The 20,555-nt window shown below is 48.3% G+C and overlaps 1 protein-coding gene and 1 pseudogene across 3 annotated transcripts in view; one reads left to right on the forward strand and one right to left on the reverse strand.

The window, feature by feature from the left end:
- Positions 1-2,186: 2,186 nt before the first annotated feature.
- LOC130839127 (importin subunit alpha-1-like) lies at positions 2,187-3,795 on the reverse strand (annotated as a pseudogene).
- A 7,671-nt stretch (positions 3,796-11,466) lies between these two features.
- The window catches only part of MEAK7 (MTOR associated protein, eak-7 homolog), a 39,794-nt gene continuing 30,705 nt past the window's right edge, over positions 11,467-20,555 (forward strand). The window contains exons 1-3 of one of the 3 annotated variants that reach the window (XM_057713578.1): positions 11,467-11,522; positions 15,209-15,243; positions 18,193-18,370. In XM_057713578.1, the coding sequence (XP_057569561.1) occupies positions 18,218-18,370 (153 nt within the window). In that variant the 5' untranslated portion in view covers positions 11,467-11,522; positions 15,209-15,243; positions 18,193-18,217. The other 2 variants (XM_057713579.1, XM_057713580.1) reach the window with 2 other exon arrangements.

A 20,555-nucleotide genomic window follows, 5' to 3' on the forward strand; every position in this document is an offset into this window, starting at 1 on the left:
GGCGGGAGCGGGGGGTCGAGGGTCCCCAGCCCGCAGGCCAGCTTGATAGAGCGAAGAAGCTGCCTTTGCCGGGTCTGTAACGAGCTGAGGGCTCCCCAGGCCAAGGTCACGGAGGGGCCCTCTGGCCAGAAGGGCCCATTCTACCCACTTAATCTGTCGCTGTTGATGTCGGCTGTGATCACCTGCCTGCGGCAGCCTGGTCGGTTTCCTCCGCTATGCAGTTCATTCCCGTCTCACTTCCGTCCTGTCCTCTTTGGAAGGAAGTGGCCCTGTGCAGCCCAGGCCCGAGGAGAGGGAGCCACGCTCCACCCCCTCCCCTTGGGGGCAGCTACACAAATTACTGCGGTTCTTTTCAAAGGGAGGTTTGCCTTCTCTTCCGCCTTTATTTAGTCCATCACGTACATGTGAACATGTTTCATTAGCTTTGCTTTCCAGATTGCTCTCATGAAGCAATAGCTGTTGACAAATGAATAGGGAAAGCCTTAAGCCGAAGGCTACACTGACAGAGATACATACAAATTTCATCATATGCGACAGCCCGGAAGCTGAAAAACCGTGTATGCCTTAGTTTCTTTGGGATTTATTCTAAAGGCTTTTAGATTGTTCTGTTGCTGAGACTTTTTAACCACGAAAAGTCCAAGTGGCCGGGTAGAAGGGCGGCACTGAAGGAGCCCCAGGCCTGTTTCTTGGTCTTTCCCATGGCTGTGTTTCTGATGTTTATTTCAAATCTACTCTTTCAACATGGGAACATGTACCCCAGGGAGTGGGGGGGCCAGAGACCCAAACTGTATGCTGAGTGAGCTCTGAAAATTCTGGATATTTCAAATTGGCTCTTGAGTTGAATGCCTGTAGTTGGATCCATGTGTATTGCGGCCAGATCTGTAACTGGGCATTCTCCAAATCCAGTGTTCAAAGAAAATTTTTTTTATTGAAGTGTGGTTGATTTACAATATTGCGCTAGTTACAGGCGATTCAGTTATACATATATACATATGTAATCTTTTTCAGGCTGTTTTTCATTATAGGTTATTACAAGATATTGAATATAGTTTCCTGTGCTATACAGTAGGTCCTTGTTTATTTTATACATGGTGGTGTGTATCTGTTAATCCCATGTCCCCCTCTTTCCCCTTTGGTAACCATAAATTTGTTTTCTATGTCTGTGAATCTGTTTTTTATTTTATCTTATTTATTTTTTAAATATTTATTTATCTATTTATCTATTTTGGCTGCACTGGGTTCTTAGTTGTAGCATGCCTGTAGGGTCTAGTTTCCCGACAAGGGATTGAATCCAGGCCCCCTGCATTAGGAGCGCAGCGTCTTACCCACTGGACCACCATAGACGTTCCCTGTGAGTCTGTTTTTTAAATAAATTCATTTGTGTTATTTTTTTAGATTCCACATATAAGAGATATCATGTAGCATTTGTCTTTCCCTGTCTGACTTACTTCACTGGGTGTGATAATGTCTAGGTCCATCCATGTTGCTGCAAATGGCATCATTTCACTCTTTTTATGCTGAGTAGTATTCCATTGTGTGTGTGTGTGTATGTGTATATATATGCAGGGATGTATACATATATATGTATACGTATATATATGTACCACATCTCCTTCATCCATTCATCTGTTGATGGGCACTTAGGTTGCCTTCATGTCTTGGCTATTGTAAATAGTGCTGCTGTGAACGTTGTGGTGCCTGTGTCTTTTCGAATTCTAGTTTTATCTGGATATATGCCCAGGAGTGGGATTGTTGAATCATATGGCGGCTCTATTTTTACTGTTTTAAGGAACCTCCGTACTGCTTTCTGTAGTGGCTGCACCAATTTACATTCCCACCAACAGCGTAGGAGGGTTCTCTTTTCTCCACACTCTCCAGCATTTATAATTTGTAGACTTTTTGGTGATGGTCATTCTGATCAGCGTGGGGTGATACCTCACTGTAGTTTTTTTTTTTTTTTTAAGGGTGGAATTTAATCTTTATTTACAGGACACGGCAAGATATGAAATTCCACACAGAAATAAGAAACCCACTGAGAGGAGAAGCGTCATACAGTATGTACAGTTTGGAACTGTTCAAGTATAGTTTCAGCTGTAAAAAGTGCTACAATAACAAACCACATTTAAAAAGAGTTCTTAGTAGAGAAACAATAAGATGAACTTATACCAAACATAGTCCACAACAAACAACTTTATGCCTCAGATGTATAATCTAAAAGTTGAAGGTCCCAGCAGTGCCATCCTGAACTTGGAATGTATAGCCTTCAGAGGTAGTTTCTGGCATAACATTTTGATCTTCCTCTTCCTCCACAGAGAAATACTTCTCAATCGAGTTTAATGAAGCTTTGTACACAGACTCGTTTTCATGGTTTTGTAGAGCTTCAATTTTGCCCAAACCACCACATTCTTCAATCATTATACTAAATTTCTCAGTTTCACCTAGTTTCTCAGCAGCCTGAAAAATATTTGAAATGCCATCCAAAATAACCAGAATAATTTTGGTATCTTTCGCAGTTAGGAGGTTCATCAACGGTTCTATTATGCCACAATGAACAAGGTATACAATCTGCTCAACTGTTCCGCCACTTGTATAGTTGGTCACAGCCCATACAGCTTCCTTTTGTGTCTTAAAGTCTGCCTTAGAGAGAACGCCAACGAGGAATGGGACCAATCCATGATTCACAGCTTGCTGTATCTGGTCCTGGCCGCCAGCCGTGATGTTTGACATTGTCCACGTAGCTTCCTTCCGAATATTAGTTTTGGAGTTCGTTAGCAGGCTGGGAAAGACGGCAAGTGCTCCTGCATCTATTACAACCTGAGTCTGTTCATCCGTCCCAGTGACAATATTCCCTGTGGCTCTTAGCGCGGGAGTCACAATTCAGTAGCTCCTAAGAGCTTCACAAGTTGGGGTACAACCCCAGTTTTCACAACCATTTCAATCCGTTCATTTGGACCATCAGTAAGGTAGGAAATAGCCCAGCAGGTAACAGCTAATGCTTCTGGATCATCGTGATGCAGGAGACGAACTAAAGTAGGAAGAATCTGCTCAACAGCATCTAAGGGGGGGTGCAGGATTCTTGTTGCGACAAAGATTTGAAAGTGTCCAGGTAAGAGTACCTAAGTAACCACATGCTGAAGATGACATATCAGGAACTGCCAAAAGTGCCAACAGCGGGTCAACTGCACCATACTTGATAACCAAATCTCGGAAAACTGAACCATCACCTGCAATGTTTCCTAGAGCCCATACAGCTTGTTCACTGATGTGAGCATGGGGAGATGCCAACAGAGAAATGAGTGCTGGGACAGCACCTCCGTCTACCACAGCCTTGGTCTGTTCTGATGTCCCGGAAGCAATGTTGGTGAGGGCCCAAGCAGATTCAAACTGAATGGGACTACGATCAGTTCTGCCCAAGAAGGACACAAATTTTGGAATCAAACCAGCCCGGATTATGTTGTCTATGGGGGGCTGTTTTTCCCTCGAAAGCAGTTTCCCAGCAGCTTGAGTAGCCTGGAGCTGGCTTTCCAAGCTGTTGCTATTTATGCCTTTGACCATGTCAGCAACAGACCCATTTACAGTGCCCTGGTTGTTGCGGTTTTCCTGCAGTGGAGAAGTGGCCTCATCGGGAAAAGAACTGACATTCCTCCTTTTCAGCATCTGGTCATCCTTCTTAGCTTTCCTCAGCTCCACATTAACTTCTATTCAGCGCTGCCTCATTTCTGTACTGTCTTTCCCCTTGTTCTTGAATTTGTTAAGGCGGGCAGCTGGTGAATTAGCATTCTCATTGGTGGACATGGTTCTGAGACAAAAGGAGAAAGCTATACAGCCGGCTCAAGCGTCCATAGGTGGCGGTGCGCTGCGCACAGGCTGTGGGTCGGCTGCCCTCAAAACGTATACCACGGTCCCTCACTGCAGTTTTGATTTGCATTTCTCTAATAATGAGTGATGTCGAGCATCCTTTCATCTTCTTTGGAGAAATGTCTGTTTAGGCCTTCTGTCCATTTTTTGATTGGGTTGTTTGTTTCTTTGATATTGAGTTGTATGTGCTGTTTTTATATTTTGGAAATTAAGCCCTTGTTGGTTGCATTGTTTATAAATATTTTCTCCCAGTTCGTAGGTTGTCTTTTTGTTTATGGTTTCCTTTCTGTGCAAAAGCTTATAAATTTAGTTAGGTCCCATATGTTTACTTTTGCTTTTATTTCTTTTGCCTTGGGAGACTGATCTAAGAAAATATTGCTACAATTTCTGTCAGAGAATGCCTGTGTTCTCTTCTAGGAATTTTATGGTGTCCTGTCCATTTAAAAAAATTTTTTTATTGAAGTATAGTTGATTTACAATGTTGTATTAATTTCTTCTGTATAGTAAAGTGACATATATATATTGATATATATGTGTATATTCTTTTTCATATTTTTCCGTTATGATTTATCATAGGATATTGCATATAGCTCCCTATGCTCTACAGTAGGACCTTTTTGTTTATGCATTCTAAATGTAATAGTTTACATCTGCTAATCCCAAACTCCCAGCCCTTCCCTCACCCACCCCCCCACCCCGCCTTGGGAACCACAAGTCTGATCTCTGTCTGAGTTTGTTGTTGTTTTGTAGATAGGTTCACTTGTATCCTATTTTAGATTTCACATATAAGCGATATCATATAGTGTTTGTCTTTCTCTTTCTGACTTACTTTTTTTAGTATAGTAGTCTCTAGGTCTATCCATGTTGCCGCAAATAACATTATTTCATTCTTTCTGATGGCTGAGTAATATTCCATTGTATATATGTACCACATCTTCTTTTATTTATTTATTTATTTACTTTTTTATTTGGTTAGTTGCAGCTCACAGGCTCCTTAGTTGCAGCTTGTGGGCTCCTTAGTTGTGGCATGCATGTGGGATCTAGTTCCCTGACCAGGGATCAAACCTTGGGCCCCTGCATTGGGAGCATGGAGTCTTAACAACTGCATCACCAGGGAAGTCCCTATACCACTTCTTCTTTATCCATTCATCTGTTGGCGTACATTTAGGTTGTTTCCATGTCTTGGCTGTTGTAGATAGTGCTGCTATGAACAGAGGGTGTGCGTGTATCTTTTCGAATTATAATTTTCTCTGGATATGTGCCCAGGAGTAAGATTGCTGGATCATGTGGCTACTCGATTTTTAGTTTTTTGAGGAACCTGCATGCTGCTTTTCACAGTGGAGTTACCAATTTAGGTTCCTACCAGCAGTGTAAGAAGGTTCCCTTTCCTCCATACCCTCTCCAGCATTTGCTATTTGTAGACATTTTAATGCCATTCTGACTAATGTGATGTGGTACTTCAATGTATTTTTTTTAATAAATAAATTTATTTATCTATATTTTATTGGCTGTGTTGTTGCTGCACACGGGCTTTCTCTAGTTGCGGCGAGCAGGGGCTACTCTTTGTTGTGGTGCACGGGCTTCTCACTGTGGTGGCCTCTCTTGCTGTGGAGCAAGGGCTTTAGGTGTGTGGGCTTCAGTCGCTGTGGCATGAGGGCTCAATAGTTGTGGCGCATGGGCTTAGTTGCTCCGTGGCATGTGGTATCTTCCTGGGGCAGGGATCGAACCCACGTCCCCTGCGTTGGCAGGCAGATTCCCTACCACTGTGCCACCTAGGAAATCCCCTCAATGTAGTTTTGATTTGCATTTCTGTAATAATTAGCAGAGTTGAACATCTTTTCATGTGCCTGTTGGCCATCTGTATGTCTTCTTTGGAGAAATGTCTCTTTAGATCTTCTGTCCATTTCTCGATAGGATTGTATGTTTTTTTGTTGTTAAGTTGTATGAGTCATTTGTATATTTTGGAAATTAAGCCCGTCAGTCACATCATTTGCAAAGATTTTCTCCCAGTTTATAGGTTGTCTTTTTGTTTTGTTTATGGTTTCCTTTACTGTGCAAAAGCTTGTAAGTTTGATTAGGTCCCATTTGTTTATTTTGGCTTTTATTTCTGTTGCCCTGGGAGATTGACCTAAGAAAACATTGGTATGATTTATGTCAGAGAATATTTTGCCTATGATCTCTTCCAGGAGTTTTATGGTGTCATGTCTTATGTTTAAGTCTTTTAGCCATTTTGAGTTTATTTTTGTGCATGGTGAGAGGGGGTGTTCTAACTTCACTGATTTACATGCAGCTGTCCAGGTTTCCCAACATCACTTGCTGAAGAGACTGTCTTTTCTCCATTGTATATTCTTGCCTCCTTTGTTGAAGATGAATTGACCATAGATGTGTGGGCTTATTTCTGGGCTCTCTATTCTGTGCCATTGATCCATATATCTGTTTTTGTGCCAGTACCACACTGTTTTGATTACCGTAGCTTTGTGGTATTGTCTGAAGTCTGGGAGGGTTATGCCTCCTGCTTTGTTCTTTTTCTTCAGGATTGCTTTGGCAGTTCTGGATCTTTTCTGGTTCCATGTCAATTTTAACATTATGTGTTCTAGTTCTGTGAAAAATGTCATGGGTAATTTGAGAGGGATCACATTATATCTATAGATTACTTTGGGTAGTATGGCCATTTTAACAATATTAATTCTTCCAATCCAAGAGTGTGGCATATCTTTCTTCTTCTTTGCATCATCTTCTATCTCCTTGATCAGTGTTTTATAGTTCTCAGCATACAGGTCTTTCATCTCATTGGTTAGGTTTATTCCTACGTATTTCATTATTTTTTTTGACACAATTTTAAACAGGATTGGTAGACCCAGTTTTTAAAGGACGTGTAATAAAAATGTACAATTTGAACCTTATATAAATATTATACATTTTAAAATATATAAATAAAAATGTTATTAAAACATAATATAAACTTCTTTGAGCTCACTGATTCTCTCTGCCATCTGATCTGCTCTATTTCCAATGCTTTTTAATGCATTTTTCATCTCATTGAGTTCTTCAGCTCCAGAATTTATTTGGTTCTTTTTTTAGAATTCGACATCTTTACTGAAGTTTTTCTTCTGTTCATTCATTTTAGTCCTGGGCTCATTGAACTGCCCTTCTGAGTTCACTTGTAGCTCTTTGAGTTTCGTTATGACAGCTATGTTGAATTCTTTACCAGTTAGATCATAGTATTTTATGACTTAATGTTTGGTTTCTGGAGAATTAACATCTTCCTTTTCTGATACCATGTTATTGCGGCTCCTCATGTGTTCCTCTGCTGGGACATTTGAAGTAGCAAACACCTTTCTTCTTTGGGTGAAGTTTTTTATTTTTATTTTTTTAATTCTAAGAATTCATCGTGCTAGTGAAAAACAAAACAAATCATAACAGTAACTGCATCCTGGCCACTGTCTGCTGTCACGTAGCCAGTGAGCTAAGAATAATTTTCACACTTTAAACAGTTGGAAACAAAACCCGAAGAATAATATTTTATGACGTGTGAAAATTGTGTGAAATTCACATTTCAGTGTCCATAAATAAAGTCACAGAGGAACGCAGCCATGTCCAACTGTTTTTCTATTGCCTGTGGCTATTTTGGTGCCACAACGCCTTTGAGTAGCTGTGACAGAGACGATATGGCTTGAAAAATCAAAAATATTTACTATCTGGCCCTTTACAGAAAAAGTCTGCCAACCCCTGGTTTAGTGCTTAGCCCAATAAAAGGCTTTTTCAGGGAGGAGAATGATATCGCTTGATGTTGCTAAGAATTACTGGCTCTTGGTGATAAAAAGCAGACAGACTTTATTTATTTAATATTTATTTATTTGGTTGTGCTGGGTCTTAGTTGCGGCTCCAGGGCTCCTTAGTTGCAGTATGTGGGCTCCTTAGTTGTAGCACGTGAACTCTTAGTTGTGGCATGCATGTGGAATCTAGTTCCCTGACCAGGGATCAAACCCTGGGCCCCCTGCACTGGGAGCTCAGAGTGTTAACCACGGTGCCACCGGGGAAGTCCCACAGATCGACTTTTAGTTGGTTTTATCGTCGTGATCTCTACAGCTGTGGCACCCTCACTGCCCCCCCAATGCCTGCACCTGGGACCACGGCCCCCTGGCCTCCTGCCCTTGGTGTGCTCTGGCTTATAGGAAATCACCTTTTTGCATAGAATTCAGCTACCCCGGATATTCCTGAAAGTATACTCCTGAGGTTTGCCCGTGTAAGTACAGGGGACCTAATCCTTCCATTCCCTTGGCTGCAAGTGGCAGAAACCTGAGTGAGGGGAGATGAAGAGCTGCACCCACAGGCGGGTGGGGGTGGCTGGGTTGCAGGACACTTTGCTCTCACAGAACAGCCTCAGTGCTCAGACCCTTCTCTGCACGAGGGCCTGGGCCTTGCCAGCTGGCAGCAGGCAGGAAGGGCTCTGGCTGGAAGCACCTGATTGGCAGGAAAGATGGGGATGAAGGTGAACAGAAAGAGCTTGGAAGGCAGTAGTCCCTTGACATGAAAAAGGAAGGTGTTCAGATGGCCTCTGAATTCTTTTTTTTTTTTAATTGAAATACAATTGATTTACAATGTTGCCGTAGTTTCAGGTGTACAGAAAAGTGATTCAGTTACACATATATACATTCTTTTTCAGATTCTATTCCCTTATAGATTGTTACAAAATATTGAGTAGCGTTCCCTGTGCTGTACAGCAGGTCCTTGTAGGTTATCTGTTTTACATACATAGTGTGTACCTGTTAATCCCAAACTCCTAATTTATCCCTACCCTCCCTTCCCCTTTGGTAACCATAGTTTGTTTTCTGGTCTGTGGGTCTATTTCTGTTTTGTAAGTAAATTCATTTGTATCTTTTTTTTTTTTTTAGATTCCACATATAAGTGACATCATGCAGTATTTGTCTCTGTCTCTGGCTCACTTAGTTTGGTCATCTCTAGGTCCATCCATGTTGCTGCAAATGGCATTATTTCATTCTTTTTTATGGCTGAGTAAATGCCATTGTTTATGTATGTGTATGTATTTATATACATTCATCTTCTTTATTTATTCCTTTGTCCATGGACATTTAGGTTGCTTCCATGTCTTGGCTATTGTAAACAGTGCTGTTGTGAACATAGGGGTACATGTATCTTCCCTCTGGATATATGCCCAGGAGTGGGATTGCTGGATCATATGGCAACTCTAGTTTTAGTTTTTTAAGGAACCTCCATACTGTTCTCCAGCTCTGAGTTCTTTTTAAGCCTCGAAGTCTGTGTATTTTTTAATATCCCATCTATTTTCCCGCCATAGCCTCTCACTGTCCTTGTTTTTCTCCTCCTTATCTTCCAGCCTCTCCTCCACAGCCACGCCCCCAGCCATCCCCTCCCCTCAGTTTAATCCTCCTCCTCACCACTCACGAAGCCGGTGGAGCTGAGTGATAAAGGACCGGAAGGCTGAGGGCAGGACAGGGATGCTCACTGTTGCATCATCACACCTGGCGGAGTAGCTGCTCAATACTGTCTGCGGACCTGCAACCAGCACTGCCCTTGCCCTTTGGACCTTACAGCTGTCCTAGCCCCACAGGCCCAAGACCACCAAGGTCAACCCTGCAGTCTGACAAACCAGGCCTGTTCACCCAGTGGGCCGGGAACCCTGGCAGCTCAAACTGACAAAGGCAAAGAGAGAGTTTTCACAGAACTTTGTGGAAGGGTAGGGTTTGGGTGAAACTTAAAAGAAGCAGTGTTTCAACAGGCTCAGGACAAAACAGGGCCACCGTGTGCGAAGGGGCCAGCATCCAGTCTGGGCTGCAACATGTTCACGGCTCCCGTTCTCTTGGGAACCACAAAGTTAGGAGGGCTGTGGACCGTCACGTCCAGAGACCACTTACTGGATCCGCACCTGGGTTGGAAATCCAGGCTGCTTCTCTGTCAAAGTTGACTTCAGTTCTTCAGTGGGAGCGGGAAGTTTCATTCTGACTGGTAGAATTTTCAAACAGCGACGTTTCTGCTCGTCTATGATTTTAGAGTTCAAAGTTCTTTTTGAGTAAAAGTCACGACACAAAAAGGGGGGTCGTTATGACACGTTACAGCTGCAGCCATGTGTCCTTGAGAAATGCTGTTCCTCGTGAACTTGGGGACAGCAAAACCCAGCAGCTGGTTTTATCTGTGTCTGTTCCTCTGCCTGGTCCTGTGATGCTTGCTTGGTCTCAGAGGCAGGTTGAGGATTTCTGTGCTAATTGTTCCATTGGCTCTGGCTGGGGGTTGGGTTGGAGGAGGGAAGGAAGCTGTTATTGGGGTCTGGGCCAGACCAGGGAGGCCTGAGGACGTGGAGGGAAGTGGGTGGATGCAGGCCAGATCTTGGAGGTAAAACAGATTTAGTACATAAGGAACATGGGGAGAGAAAAAGGAGGAAACATCCAGGATGGTTCTAGGTCTCTGACCTGGGCCTGGAAGGTGGTGGCCGGCCCTCAGGAAGGAAGTAAATGGGAGACACAGTTTTGGAGGGAAGGGTTTGGATTTGGCAGGGCAGAGTTTTGAGGTGCAGCCTCATGGAAGCACAGGGTCAGAGTTGCAGGCTAGACCACTCTAGCTGGACGTGCAGGTTTGGAGGTCAGCACAGCAGACAGGTGGGAAGTGAAGACACCAGGAAGGCAGTCAGGAGGAAGGAAGTTACCTCAGGGAGGATACCTAGAGAGGAAACTACCAGGGAGGGAGGGGAGAAAAGCCAGGGCCGAGTGACCTAGAGGCAGGAAAGTTTTAATAAGGCCGGTGTGCCGACTGTGAACCTCTGCGCGTAAGGGCTGAAGGTGCCCGTGGATTTAGTGACAGGGCCCCTGGGGCCAGGTTTCGGTGGTCAGGGGAGTGAACGGAGGGCGAGTAAATCTGGACAACAGTCCTGAGACATTGAGGAGGGAAGCGGGGGTGAAGGAGTTGGGGGTGGGGTGGGGTGGGAGAAGCTGGAGAAGGCCTGAGGGTCAAGATGAGTTTATTGGTCAAGACTGGACGGACGGAAGCCTGTTTAAGCGCTGCTGGAAAGGACTGGCGGTCAGAGAAGGCAGGCAGCAGTGAGGCCTCCCGGGAAGAGGTGGGGCTGGGCTGCGGAGGGGCCGACTTGGGGGGCGGGGAAGGAGGCAGGAGCCGGGGGAGGGGGAGGGATGCCGGGGAAGGGTGGCCCGGATCCTCATCGACGGAGGCATCCGTAGCGGAGGGTCCCGCGGCTGGGTGGCCTCCTTCGGGCCGCTCTCCCCTCTCCCAGCTCCGCCCTCATCCCAGCCACACCCCAGCTGCTCCCCCTGGCCCAGACACCCCCTCCTCCCCAGGTGTCCCTCCCTGGCTCCTCCCCTCAACCCTCAGCCGCGCCCTTTCCCAGCCGCCGCCAGCCCCTTTCCCAGCTCCAGCCCCGGAGGCGCCTCGGGAATCCCACTTCCTTCCTTCCTGCAGCTGTCCCCGCCCACGGCCCCGCCCTCGTCCGCCTGCGCCGGCCCACTCCCCGCGAGGTGCATATTCATTGGCAGAATTCTTCGCAAGGCTCCGCCCCCCCCCCCCCCCCCCGGCTCCACTTCTGCGATTGGGGCAGATAGCCGTCCGTCAGCTCCCTCGCCTGGCAACGGGTTGTGCGGCTCCCGAGGAAAATCTGTGGATTGCTACCGGAAAGGCAGGTCGGATCGGTTCTGGGGCGGAGGGCGAGGGCCTCAGGGAGCGGAGGGGTGCGGGTGGGGGTGCGGGAGGGGAAAGGTCACTGGCCTGGGGGCCTGGAGGGAGCAGCCTGGCCAGGGTAGGGACGGAGGCGATGATCCCGGTCCTGGGAGCGAATGGTGCCGATGTGGACCTGGGCTCTGCCCCTCCCTGGCAGCCCGAGCCTCTCTGCCCCGGGGTGGGGTGGGGAGTGGTGGGGGGACAGCTGCGAGGGAGGGAGGGTCTCCTTGCGTGGTCAGTTGGAGCACAGAATCACTCCTCATCGTCTGCTTTTCGTGTGGTTGAGATCAGAGGGTTCCGGCAGATGCTTTCCCGAAGGTCCCCGGGGTGGAGGCCAGGTGTCAGAAGGGAAAGCGAGAGAGAGACAGAGACAGAGAGAGATAGCGAGCGCGAGCTGTGTAGAAGAACTGGGGAGCATCTGTGGGAGGAGGCAAGGCAGGGGGTTGTACTGGAGTGTGTGCCCGGCTGGGGCCATCTTCCTTCTGACCACAACCGACTGGCTTTGTGCCAGGAGAGTGGAGCTGATGCGTAAATTCAGGGCGCCGGGGAGAGGAGAAAGTGCTCCCAGACTAACAGCCTGCAGATCAGCCACTGGAGGGAACAAGGCCAGCGTAGCACAGGAGCAGGGCGGGTCACCTTCTGGCCAGCCGGGACTCTGCGCAGCCGGCGGCTGGCCCAGGCTCGAGCTGACCCTTCGCAGAAGGGCTGCTGGTTCTGGGATGTAAACAAAGCTTGCAGCAGATGAGGTGGAGGAAGTCTTCCCAGAAAGGGCATGCTGAGGGCCAGATGACCGCTCCCAGGACAGTGGCCCCTTGGAGGTGGGGCATCCAGGGTGTCCCCGAGGACAGGCCCCACAGGGAGGCTCTGACAAGAGTTGTCTGAGCCATGCTAGGATGCCAGCAGGAACTGCAGCCCATTCTGCAGAGAAGTGGCTCCTGGCTCCCTTGCCCGCAGTGACGGGTTTGTTCCTTCCAAGCCGGGCTGTTTCTCTTGTTCTAAGGCAAGAACTCGGCCTTCAGTTGCCTTGGGCTCATGTATCTCCTCTGACCTCCAGAAAGCTGAATTAAGAGCGTGAGTCAAAAAGTATCTGCACTCCGGTTATATTAAAACTTCTGTAAATTCTATAGCCAGAGTGCGGGTACTTTTTGACCCAGCCTCGTAAATGCCCCATGTTACCTCATTTAATCCTTTTCCCCTCATTATAGGGCTGGTGGCACTTTCCCTGTCTTACAAGGGTTGGAAAAGTCTTAGTATCTCGCCCTCAGTCACACCAACCAGTGTCAGAACTTGAACTCAGATCTGCGCATCTTTGTTTACACTGTCCGGGTATTAGGGTACTTCAGTGCCCATCCTCCTGCTCTGGCCCACGGCCCGCATCTTTGGAAGCCAGTTTCTCATCCTCAGCCCTACTGGCCTTTGGGGCTAGGTACTTCTTTGTTGTGGGGGGCCGTCCTGTGGATTGTAGGGTATTTAGCAGACCCCTGGTTTTGATCCACTAGGTGCCAGCAGCACCCCTCTCCGTGGTTGTGGCAACCAGACACCATTGCCAGCTGCCCCCCGTCAAACAAAACTGCCCCCAGTTGAGAACTGCTGGGGTCGGCAATCTTAAAGGCACATTGAGGTGCTTCTCTTGAAAGAGCATGATATATGCAAACCTGCAGGAGACTCAGGCCTGCGCTGGGTTGTTTTAGGCACAGCTTTCCAGGAAAAAAAAAAGTCCGTTGCACGTTTCCAGGCGCACCCAGGACAGTTCTGTGAGAAAACCATTGCCAGGGGCTGAAAGAAAGTTCAGGAACATGCATTTGGGGAGAAGCAGGGATCATGGAGGGCCTTCAGTTCCATCCTGAAGTTGATTAAAGAGATTTCAGCAATGGAATGGTTGGAGCAGTGGCGTCCAGGCTGGATGGACTTGGGAACGCTGTACCCCTGCCGTTACTTCATCCTGCCTCGCGGGGGCTCTTTAACAGGAGGTAGTGTGTCCTTGAGATGCGTCCTCTCACCAGCGCCCTGTGGACACCAAGAATGGTGGGCCAGGGGCGTGGTCTGAGGGGCTGCCCGTCCTCCCCCCTCTCGTTGACTTCAGGCCTGTGGCTCCTGCTTGAGGCTGCTACAGCCTGTTCTCCCTCCTCCTAGAAGAAAAACCAGTGTTGCCGGCTGCCCTGCTTCTGGGCCTTCCCTGGCATCTCTCCCGGTGCCGCCCTGAGGGCGCCCGTGCTGACGGGCTGCACCTCTCCTGTGCATTTCTGCTCTCTGGTCCTCCCTGTGGGCGCCTGCCCCAGCCCTGGTCCTTTCTCTCAGGCATTTGGACCCCCTGGAGGCCTGGCTGCTGTGTCCAGACAACAGTGGAGGAGGCTGTTTCTGGTGGGACAGAGGAGGGGGCTGGGGCGGGCTGGAAGGGAGGGGCCGGGTGGAGGCAGACGAGGGCCGCCTTGCTCTGTAGCCCCCTCGTCCCCGGTGCTCGCCGTGCCCCTTGCCCGCCAACCCCTGCAGCATTTGCTGGGCAGGACGCCCCTGCAGGCCCCGGGCCTGCTCGAGGCTTCTGTCTGCTCGCCCTCTGATGGTGCCTGGCCCAGGAGACGCCGAGTTATCTGTTGAAGGAATTGGATGCATGTGCTGATGTCAGGAAGGCCAGTGTCCTGGAGGGGGCAGGCCCCGTGACCTCTTAGTGGCCAGCCCCTGGCTGCACTGAGGCCTGAGTCATGCAACATCTGGGAACGTCTGAAGAGAGACACCTACATGTTGGCAGCCTTTTAGCCCCGGGCGTCCCCCTTAAAGAGGCTGGTATCCCCCCGGTAGAGCCATTCCTTGGTTTCGAGAAGAAAGGATGCTTTCCCAGGATGCTGAGAATTTGAGGTGTGGCGTTTAGATGGCATCGCCGTTACAGGGGGGCTGGAGGTGGCGTCGGCTGGAGCCCCCGGCCTGCTGTCAGCCCTCCCTGGTGGCCCAGGCCTGGTGGGCCGTGGGGTACAGAGGTGGGCAGGGGACCAGTCACGGTGGTAGTGAGTGGCACTGATCCAAGGGGCCCCAAGTGCCTGGGGTCTGGGAGTCAGTCCCATGGGGGCTGAACGTGGGGGGCCCGGGCTTTCTCAGGACCCAGGCCAGGCCGGCCTCCTGGAGTTTGCACACGGGGTCTGACGAGGTGGTGGGAGAATGGGCCGTCCACCCCAGGGGTGGGCGAGGAACAACACAGCCATTGGACCGCACGTCCCCGTGCCTGCGTGCACCAGGCTGGCTCAGGTGCTGGCCAGGTGGCCGTGGGGCAGAGTCTCTTTTATGACTTTCAGATGCTACGGCAGGTGAGTTAGGCGTGGAGGTGGGGGGGGGGGTGCAAGCAGAGTGAGCGAGGAGGGGCCTGTTTCCACGTCAAGGCAACAGTCAGTTCTAGGAAAGTCAGGAATGGCGGGTAGTCTTGAAACCCGAGGCTGAGTACTTGGTGGGGTGTACAGAGGTGGACATGAGGGCCCTCTGAGCCAGTCAAGGGGCAAAGGGGAACTGCCCACAGGGACTGGTGTCTGACGTTCTGAGTGGACCACATGCACCTGCCAGGCCGGCCTTGGGAGCCTACCTGGGTGGACACAGCTGTCAGCTGGCCTGGAGGGTCCAGCTCTGATGTAAGCTATGCTAACATCTCAGAAACCTTTCCCCTCAGGTGTTCAGAAGGCCGTCATCTCTTCCAGCATTTAGGTGAGTCACGGGCATTTTCTTGTCACAAACCTTAAGGTTTTCTAGAGGAAGTGAAAAAACGTGATAATCTTTGGTATGAAGACCCTAAGAACAAATGGATTTCACTAGGGTGCGTTTTTACACATTTACCATTTCCAGGATTTCAGCAGGATAACAAAATATAGAGACGCAGGGAGAGCTGTGTGACAGGTCTTTTGTTGACTTAATCAATGAATACAGATTTTGAGAGAATCTTGCATTTTCCTGTTTGGGGAGGGTATGAGTCTAAAAATACTTTTGACTAAAGCTATCGTGATTCACCAGTCATGGAAGTAAAGCTGGGGTGAAACAAAGCAAAAGCAAAACCACGCTGTGCAGACCGATCAGGTCATCGTGCGGGGTCCCGAAGTAACCCGCAGCCCCCTTCCTGGTGAACAGAACAGTGCAGCACACTTCTTCATTGTCACCCTAGCCCCGCTCTGTTCCTCCTGCATCCTTGATGCAAAGGATTAAGCTACCCAGTCACTGGATGGCACCAACCCCTCCTTTGAGCCTTCCAAGAAGGCAGCCGCCTCCACCCTCTCACCAAGTCCCCCATGCTTCCTGGCTACCACGGTTTGGAAATGCAGCTCTGACCACACGTGTACACCTGCTTGTCTTTAGCTGGGGGCATCGACCGATTTTCTGTTGGGATTTCTTTTAGCCGTTGTTTTCAGATGCTTAATACTTAGAGCACGGCTTTGCAGTCGGCAGAATGTATTAAATTAACTGCAGAGTCGATGATGTTCGTACCTTCCTTCTGCCTTGGCTTAGCACGCCTTCCTGCTCTCCTCCGGAAGTGGCAGGTATTGAAAAATCAAATGATGATGGCTCGTCTCCTCCTCAAGTCCCACGTGATCAGGTTGTTTTTTGGGGCTCTTAGAAGAGTTGACGAAGAGGGCAGGTCTGCCTTGATGTGGCCGCTTGGTCTGTGCCCCTTGGAGGGGACCAGGCACCAGCTGGTGCTGCCCCCTGTATCTTACAGATGAGGAAAGCCTCACGTAGGCTGGAACTCAAACCCAGGGCCGGAGGTTTTCCGTCTGGGCTCTTACGCTGCTGAGAAACTTGAGAAGTGGAAGCATTTCGATCAGATGGCCCGCGAGTGACAGCCCCAAACTGGGTTGCGGAAGCCCCTGTTCCCAGCAGCTTTTGCAAGTGCGCTACAGCCGCCCTTCAAGGAGCCCTCTGCTGGAGGCTTCCTGTTCGGGGCAGGTGGGCCCCCCTTCCAGATGGCTGGATTAAAAAGTTGGGAAAATAACAGGAATGTTGGAGAGGATGTGAAGAAATTGGAACCCTTGTGCTTTGCTGCTGGGAATGGAAAATGGAAAACAGTTTGGCAATTCCTGAAAAAGTAAACATCAGATTATATGACCTAGCAATTCCATTCCTAGGTGTAATATTCCCCGCACCCCTCCCCCCCAAATTTGAAAGCAGGGACTCAAACAAGTACACGTACACGTATATTCACAGCAGCACTGTTCACAACACCCAAAAGATAGAAACAGCCCAAATGTCCATCAACAGAAGGATGGATAAACCAAAGACGGTATCTCCATACACCGTAAGTATAATAATATTCACCCATGAAAAGGAATGAAGTACTGAGCGTGCTACAGTGTGGATGATGCTTTAAAACATTATGCTGATTGAAAAAAGCCAGGCCCCAAAGACCCCATATTGGATGATGTCATTTACATAAAATATTCAGAATAGGCAAATCAGCAGAGACAGCGCCTGAGTGGCTGCCGGCTGGGTATCGGGGATGGGGGAGTGACTGCTAATGGGTGTGGGGTTTCTTTTGGGGTGATGGAAGTGCTTTAGGACTAGATAGAGGTGGTGGTCTCACAACATTGTCAAGGTCCCAAATGCCACTGAATTGTTCACTTTAAAATGGGTCATTTTAAGTTACGTGAATCTCACTTCGGTAAGAAGAATCGTAGAAAAGAAAGGTCCCAACTGCACCCCATTTCCCCCTGAGGTCTTCCTGAGCCTGTAATGCATGCCCAGCCCGCGGGGACGGCCTGCCCCCCGGACGTGACCTGGTGGGAGCCCGTGGGCTGTTGCCTTGGGGGAAGGTGCTTGTCTCCCCAGCAGTGTCACTGCAGGTCCCAGATAAAGTCTAAAGACGGGAATTAGGAAGTCCTGGCACTTAGCCTCTTAAGAGGTTGTTTCGTCTCTGACTGTGCTTTTCCACCTGAGTCCCCGGGGCAGATGGCACTGGACCCCTCTCTGTAAGGAGGTCTGTGACATGAACAAGGGCCCTGGGCCACCTGCCTTGGGGCGCCAGCCTCGGTTAATACTCCTCCAGGAGATGAGGCCCAGGCTGGGATCTCACAGCTTTGGCCAGCATGCTCCGTGATCGCAGCTGGACCATCTGAGGTCCAGCTGCGATTATTCCCATTTTATAGGCGATGAAACCGGGGCACAGAGAGTTTCGGTCACTTGCCCGAGACCACACAGCCAGCCAGGTGGAGCCGGGATCACAAAGGAAGAAGGTGTCCAATAGCACTTCTGCTCTGTAGGTGATATTTGCAAGGTGTTGATTTTATTTAAATACGTGTGATCATCCAGCCTTGTAAATTATTTTTTCAACTCAGGCTTTTAAAAGATGAATATTTAGATTAAAATCCTGCTTTTTCTACCTTTTAGTTACATTAGCTTAGAAACTGTTTTCGAATAAAGAAATCTAGACTATTGGTTGGCAATTGCAGCCTCTGAGAAGTGAGGAAACAGAATTGGGTTTTCCTACTTTGTGTCGACTATTACTTTGTAGCACGTTGAAACAGCATTAGGTAGCTCTGATGTGTTGTAGCTGCATTTTGCAAGTAGATGAATATTGATTACCTTGACCATATAATTATCGATGTTTATTTTCCGCAATTATTACATTTTGCTTTCTCTCTCTAATGGGTGTGAACTTTCCTTCTGCAGAGAACCCTGCCAGCTGCAAGGACAGATGGGGAACAGCAAGAGCCACCCGGGGCAGGGGTTCTCCTCGCGGTTTCTCCCCGAGGAGCAGGCCGAGACTGACAGGCTGTTCGATGCTCTGTCGGCGGAGGAACTCGGCTCCAGTACCTCGCCCAGGTCCTTCTCTCTGCAGGCGCTGAAGGCAAGTGTCAGAAGTTCATGTTTAGCTTGCAGCAGGGGTCAGGTCGCAATTGGCTCTCTGTTCCTGCAAGACGGGTGTGCGAACACTATGAGATGTGTTTTCTGGAAAGGGACAGGTAGTACCTGTTTTCGGCTTTGTGGGCTCTGGGGTCCGTGTTGGAGCTGCTCCACTCTGTTTCATACCGCAGGGTTTTGGGGGCTTTTCCCACTTGAGGTTGACCAGAGGGGCTGACCGCCATTTCCCTCCAGGTGGGTGACAGGCTGTATTTGTGGGGCCAATGACTGCAAAGTTTCAAGTGCATCTTGGACTTTAAGATTCGTAAGTGTTTGATGTCCTAGGAATTTCGTGGTTTTCCTAACAAAATGACGACGTTTCCGAGTCAAGGTTCACCTGACAAGGAGTGAAAGCTGCCCATTTGCCCATCTTCTGGCCTCGTTCCATGGGGCTCTTAACCGTCGGTTGGGTGGTTTGGGTGCTCAGACAGAGCGAGACAACAGGGGAGAGACGTCAGTCCGTCCGCACGGGCGGTGGGGAGGCGGTGCAGTGTGTGGAGACATTTCAGAGCCTCTTTTAAACTTATTTTTTTGATTGAAGTTTAGTTGAGTTACAGTGTTGTGTGAATTTCTGCTCTACAGCAAAGTAACTCACTTATATGTACATCCTTTTTTATATTCTTTTCCATCATGGTTTACCACACGATATTGAATATAGTTCCCTGTGCTCTACAGTAGGACCTTGTTTATCCATCCTACATATAATAGTTTGCATCTGCTAACCCCAAACTCCCACTCCATCCCTCCCCGACCCCCCCTCCGCCTTGACAACCACCGTCTGTTCTCTGTGTCTGTGAGTCTGTTTCATAGATAAGTTCATTTGTGTCATATTTTAGATTCCACATGGAAGTGACATCATATGATATTTGTTTTTCCCTGTCTGACTTACTTCACTGAGTATGATCATCTCTAGGTCTATCCATGTTGCTGCAAATGGCATTATTTCATTATTTTTTTTGGCTGAGTAATAGTCCAGTGTATGTATGTACCACATCTTTTTTTTTTTTTTAGTTTTTTCATCATTTTTGGAGTATAGTTTTACAGTATTGTGTTTCTGCTGCACAACAAAGTGAATCAGCTACATGTATACATAGATCCCCACATCCCCGCCCTCTTGAGTTTGACTCCCACCCTCCCTATCCCATCCCTTTAGGTCTTCACAAAGCATCGAGCTGATCTCCCTGTACCACATCTTCTTTATCCATTCCTCTTCGATGGACATTTAGGTTGTTTCCATGTCTCAGCTGTTGTGAATAGTGCCTCTGTGAATACAGGGGTGCATGTATCTTTCTGAATTTTAGTTTTATTTGGATATATGCCCGGGAATGGGGTTGCTGGATCATATGGTAGCTCTATCTTTAGTTTTCGGAGGAGAGCCTCCTCTTTTAGAGCATGCGTAATGGGAGCTGATGGCATTAGGGGGCCCCCCCACATACTCACCTTGAAGTTGAGGAAACTGACCAGGGAGGTGATTAGGGTCACAGCTTCTGTGTGTGTGTGTGCGTTATGTGTCTATCTCCGCTAGACCAAAAGCACCCTGGTGTGCTGGTCACCCACTAAGCTGGAGCAGACAGAACCAGACAGGCCACTTAGGGACTTGACTGCTGAGTTGGTGACAACATTCACAAGTGTTATCAAGATCAATAGGGTGAAAAGTTGATCAGGAAGCCTTGGTGACCAAATAAAGGTTCCTTCGGGAAGGAATCAGAGGTTTTTCTTCCAGTAGAACTTTGGAAACACTGACAGAAATGGCAATCCTCTCTTTGAGCAGTGAGGCCGGGAACCTGCTTCACAAGAACCGCAGGTTCTATGACCATATTGATGTCATCATAGACCGTGTAGACACAGTAAGTTGTTACCGGAGACTTCAGTTTTCAGACCCCACTGATTTAGTTCATCGTTTGCTTTCTCTCCCCATGGATTTGTAGTTCCTGGGCCAAATCAGATTTGATGTTGGAGTCAAAGAGAAAAGGATACAGAATGTTACTGGCAAGACAATTAAGAACTGGATCTTTTTATATCTGTATTTATTTATACATGCTGAAAAACATGAGTTCATACTATTACCTGTCATTGTTTATTTTATTTTATTTTATTTTTGGCTGCATTGGGCCTTCGTTGCTGCACACAGG

This window comes from Hippopotamus amphibius, chromosome 16, assembly GCF_030028045.1.
Source record: "Hippopotamus amphibius kiboko isolate mHipAmp2 chromosome 16, mHipAmp2.hap2, whole genome shotgun sequence".
Taxonomy (NCBI): domain Eukaryota; kingdom Metazoa; phylum Chordata; class Mammalia; order Artiodactyla; family Hippopotamidae; genus Hippopotamus; species Hippopotamus amphibius.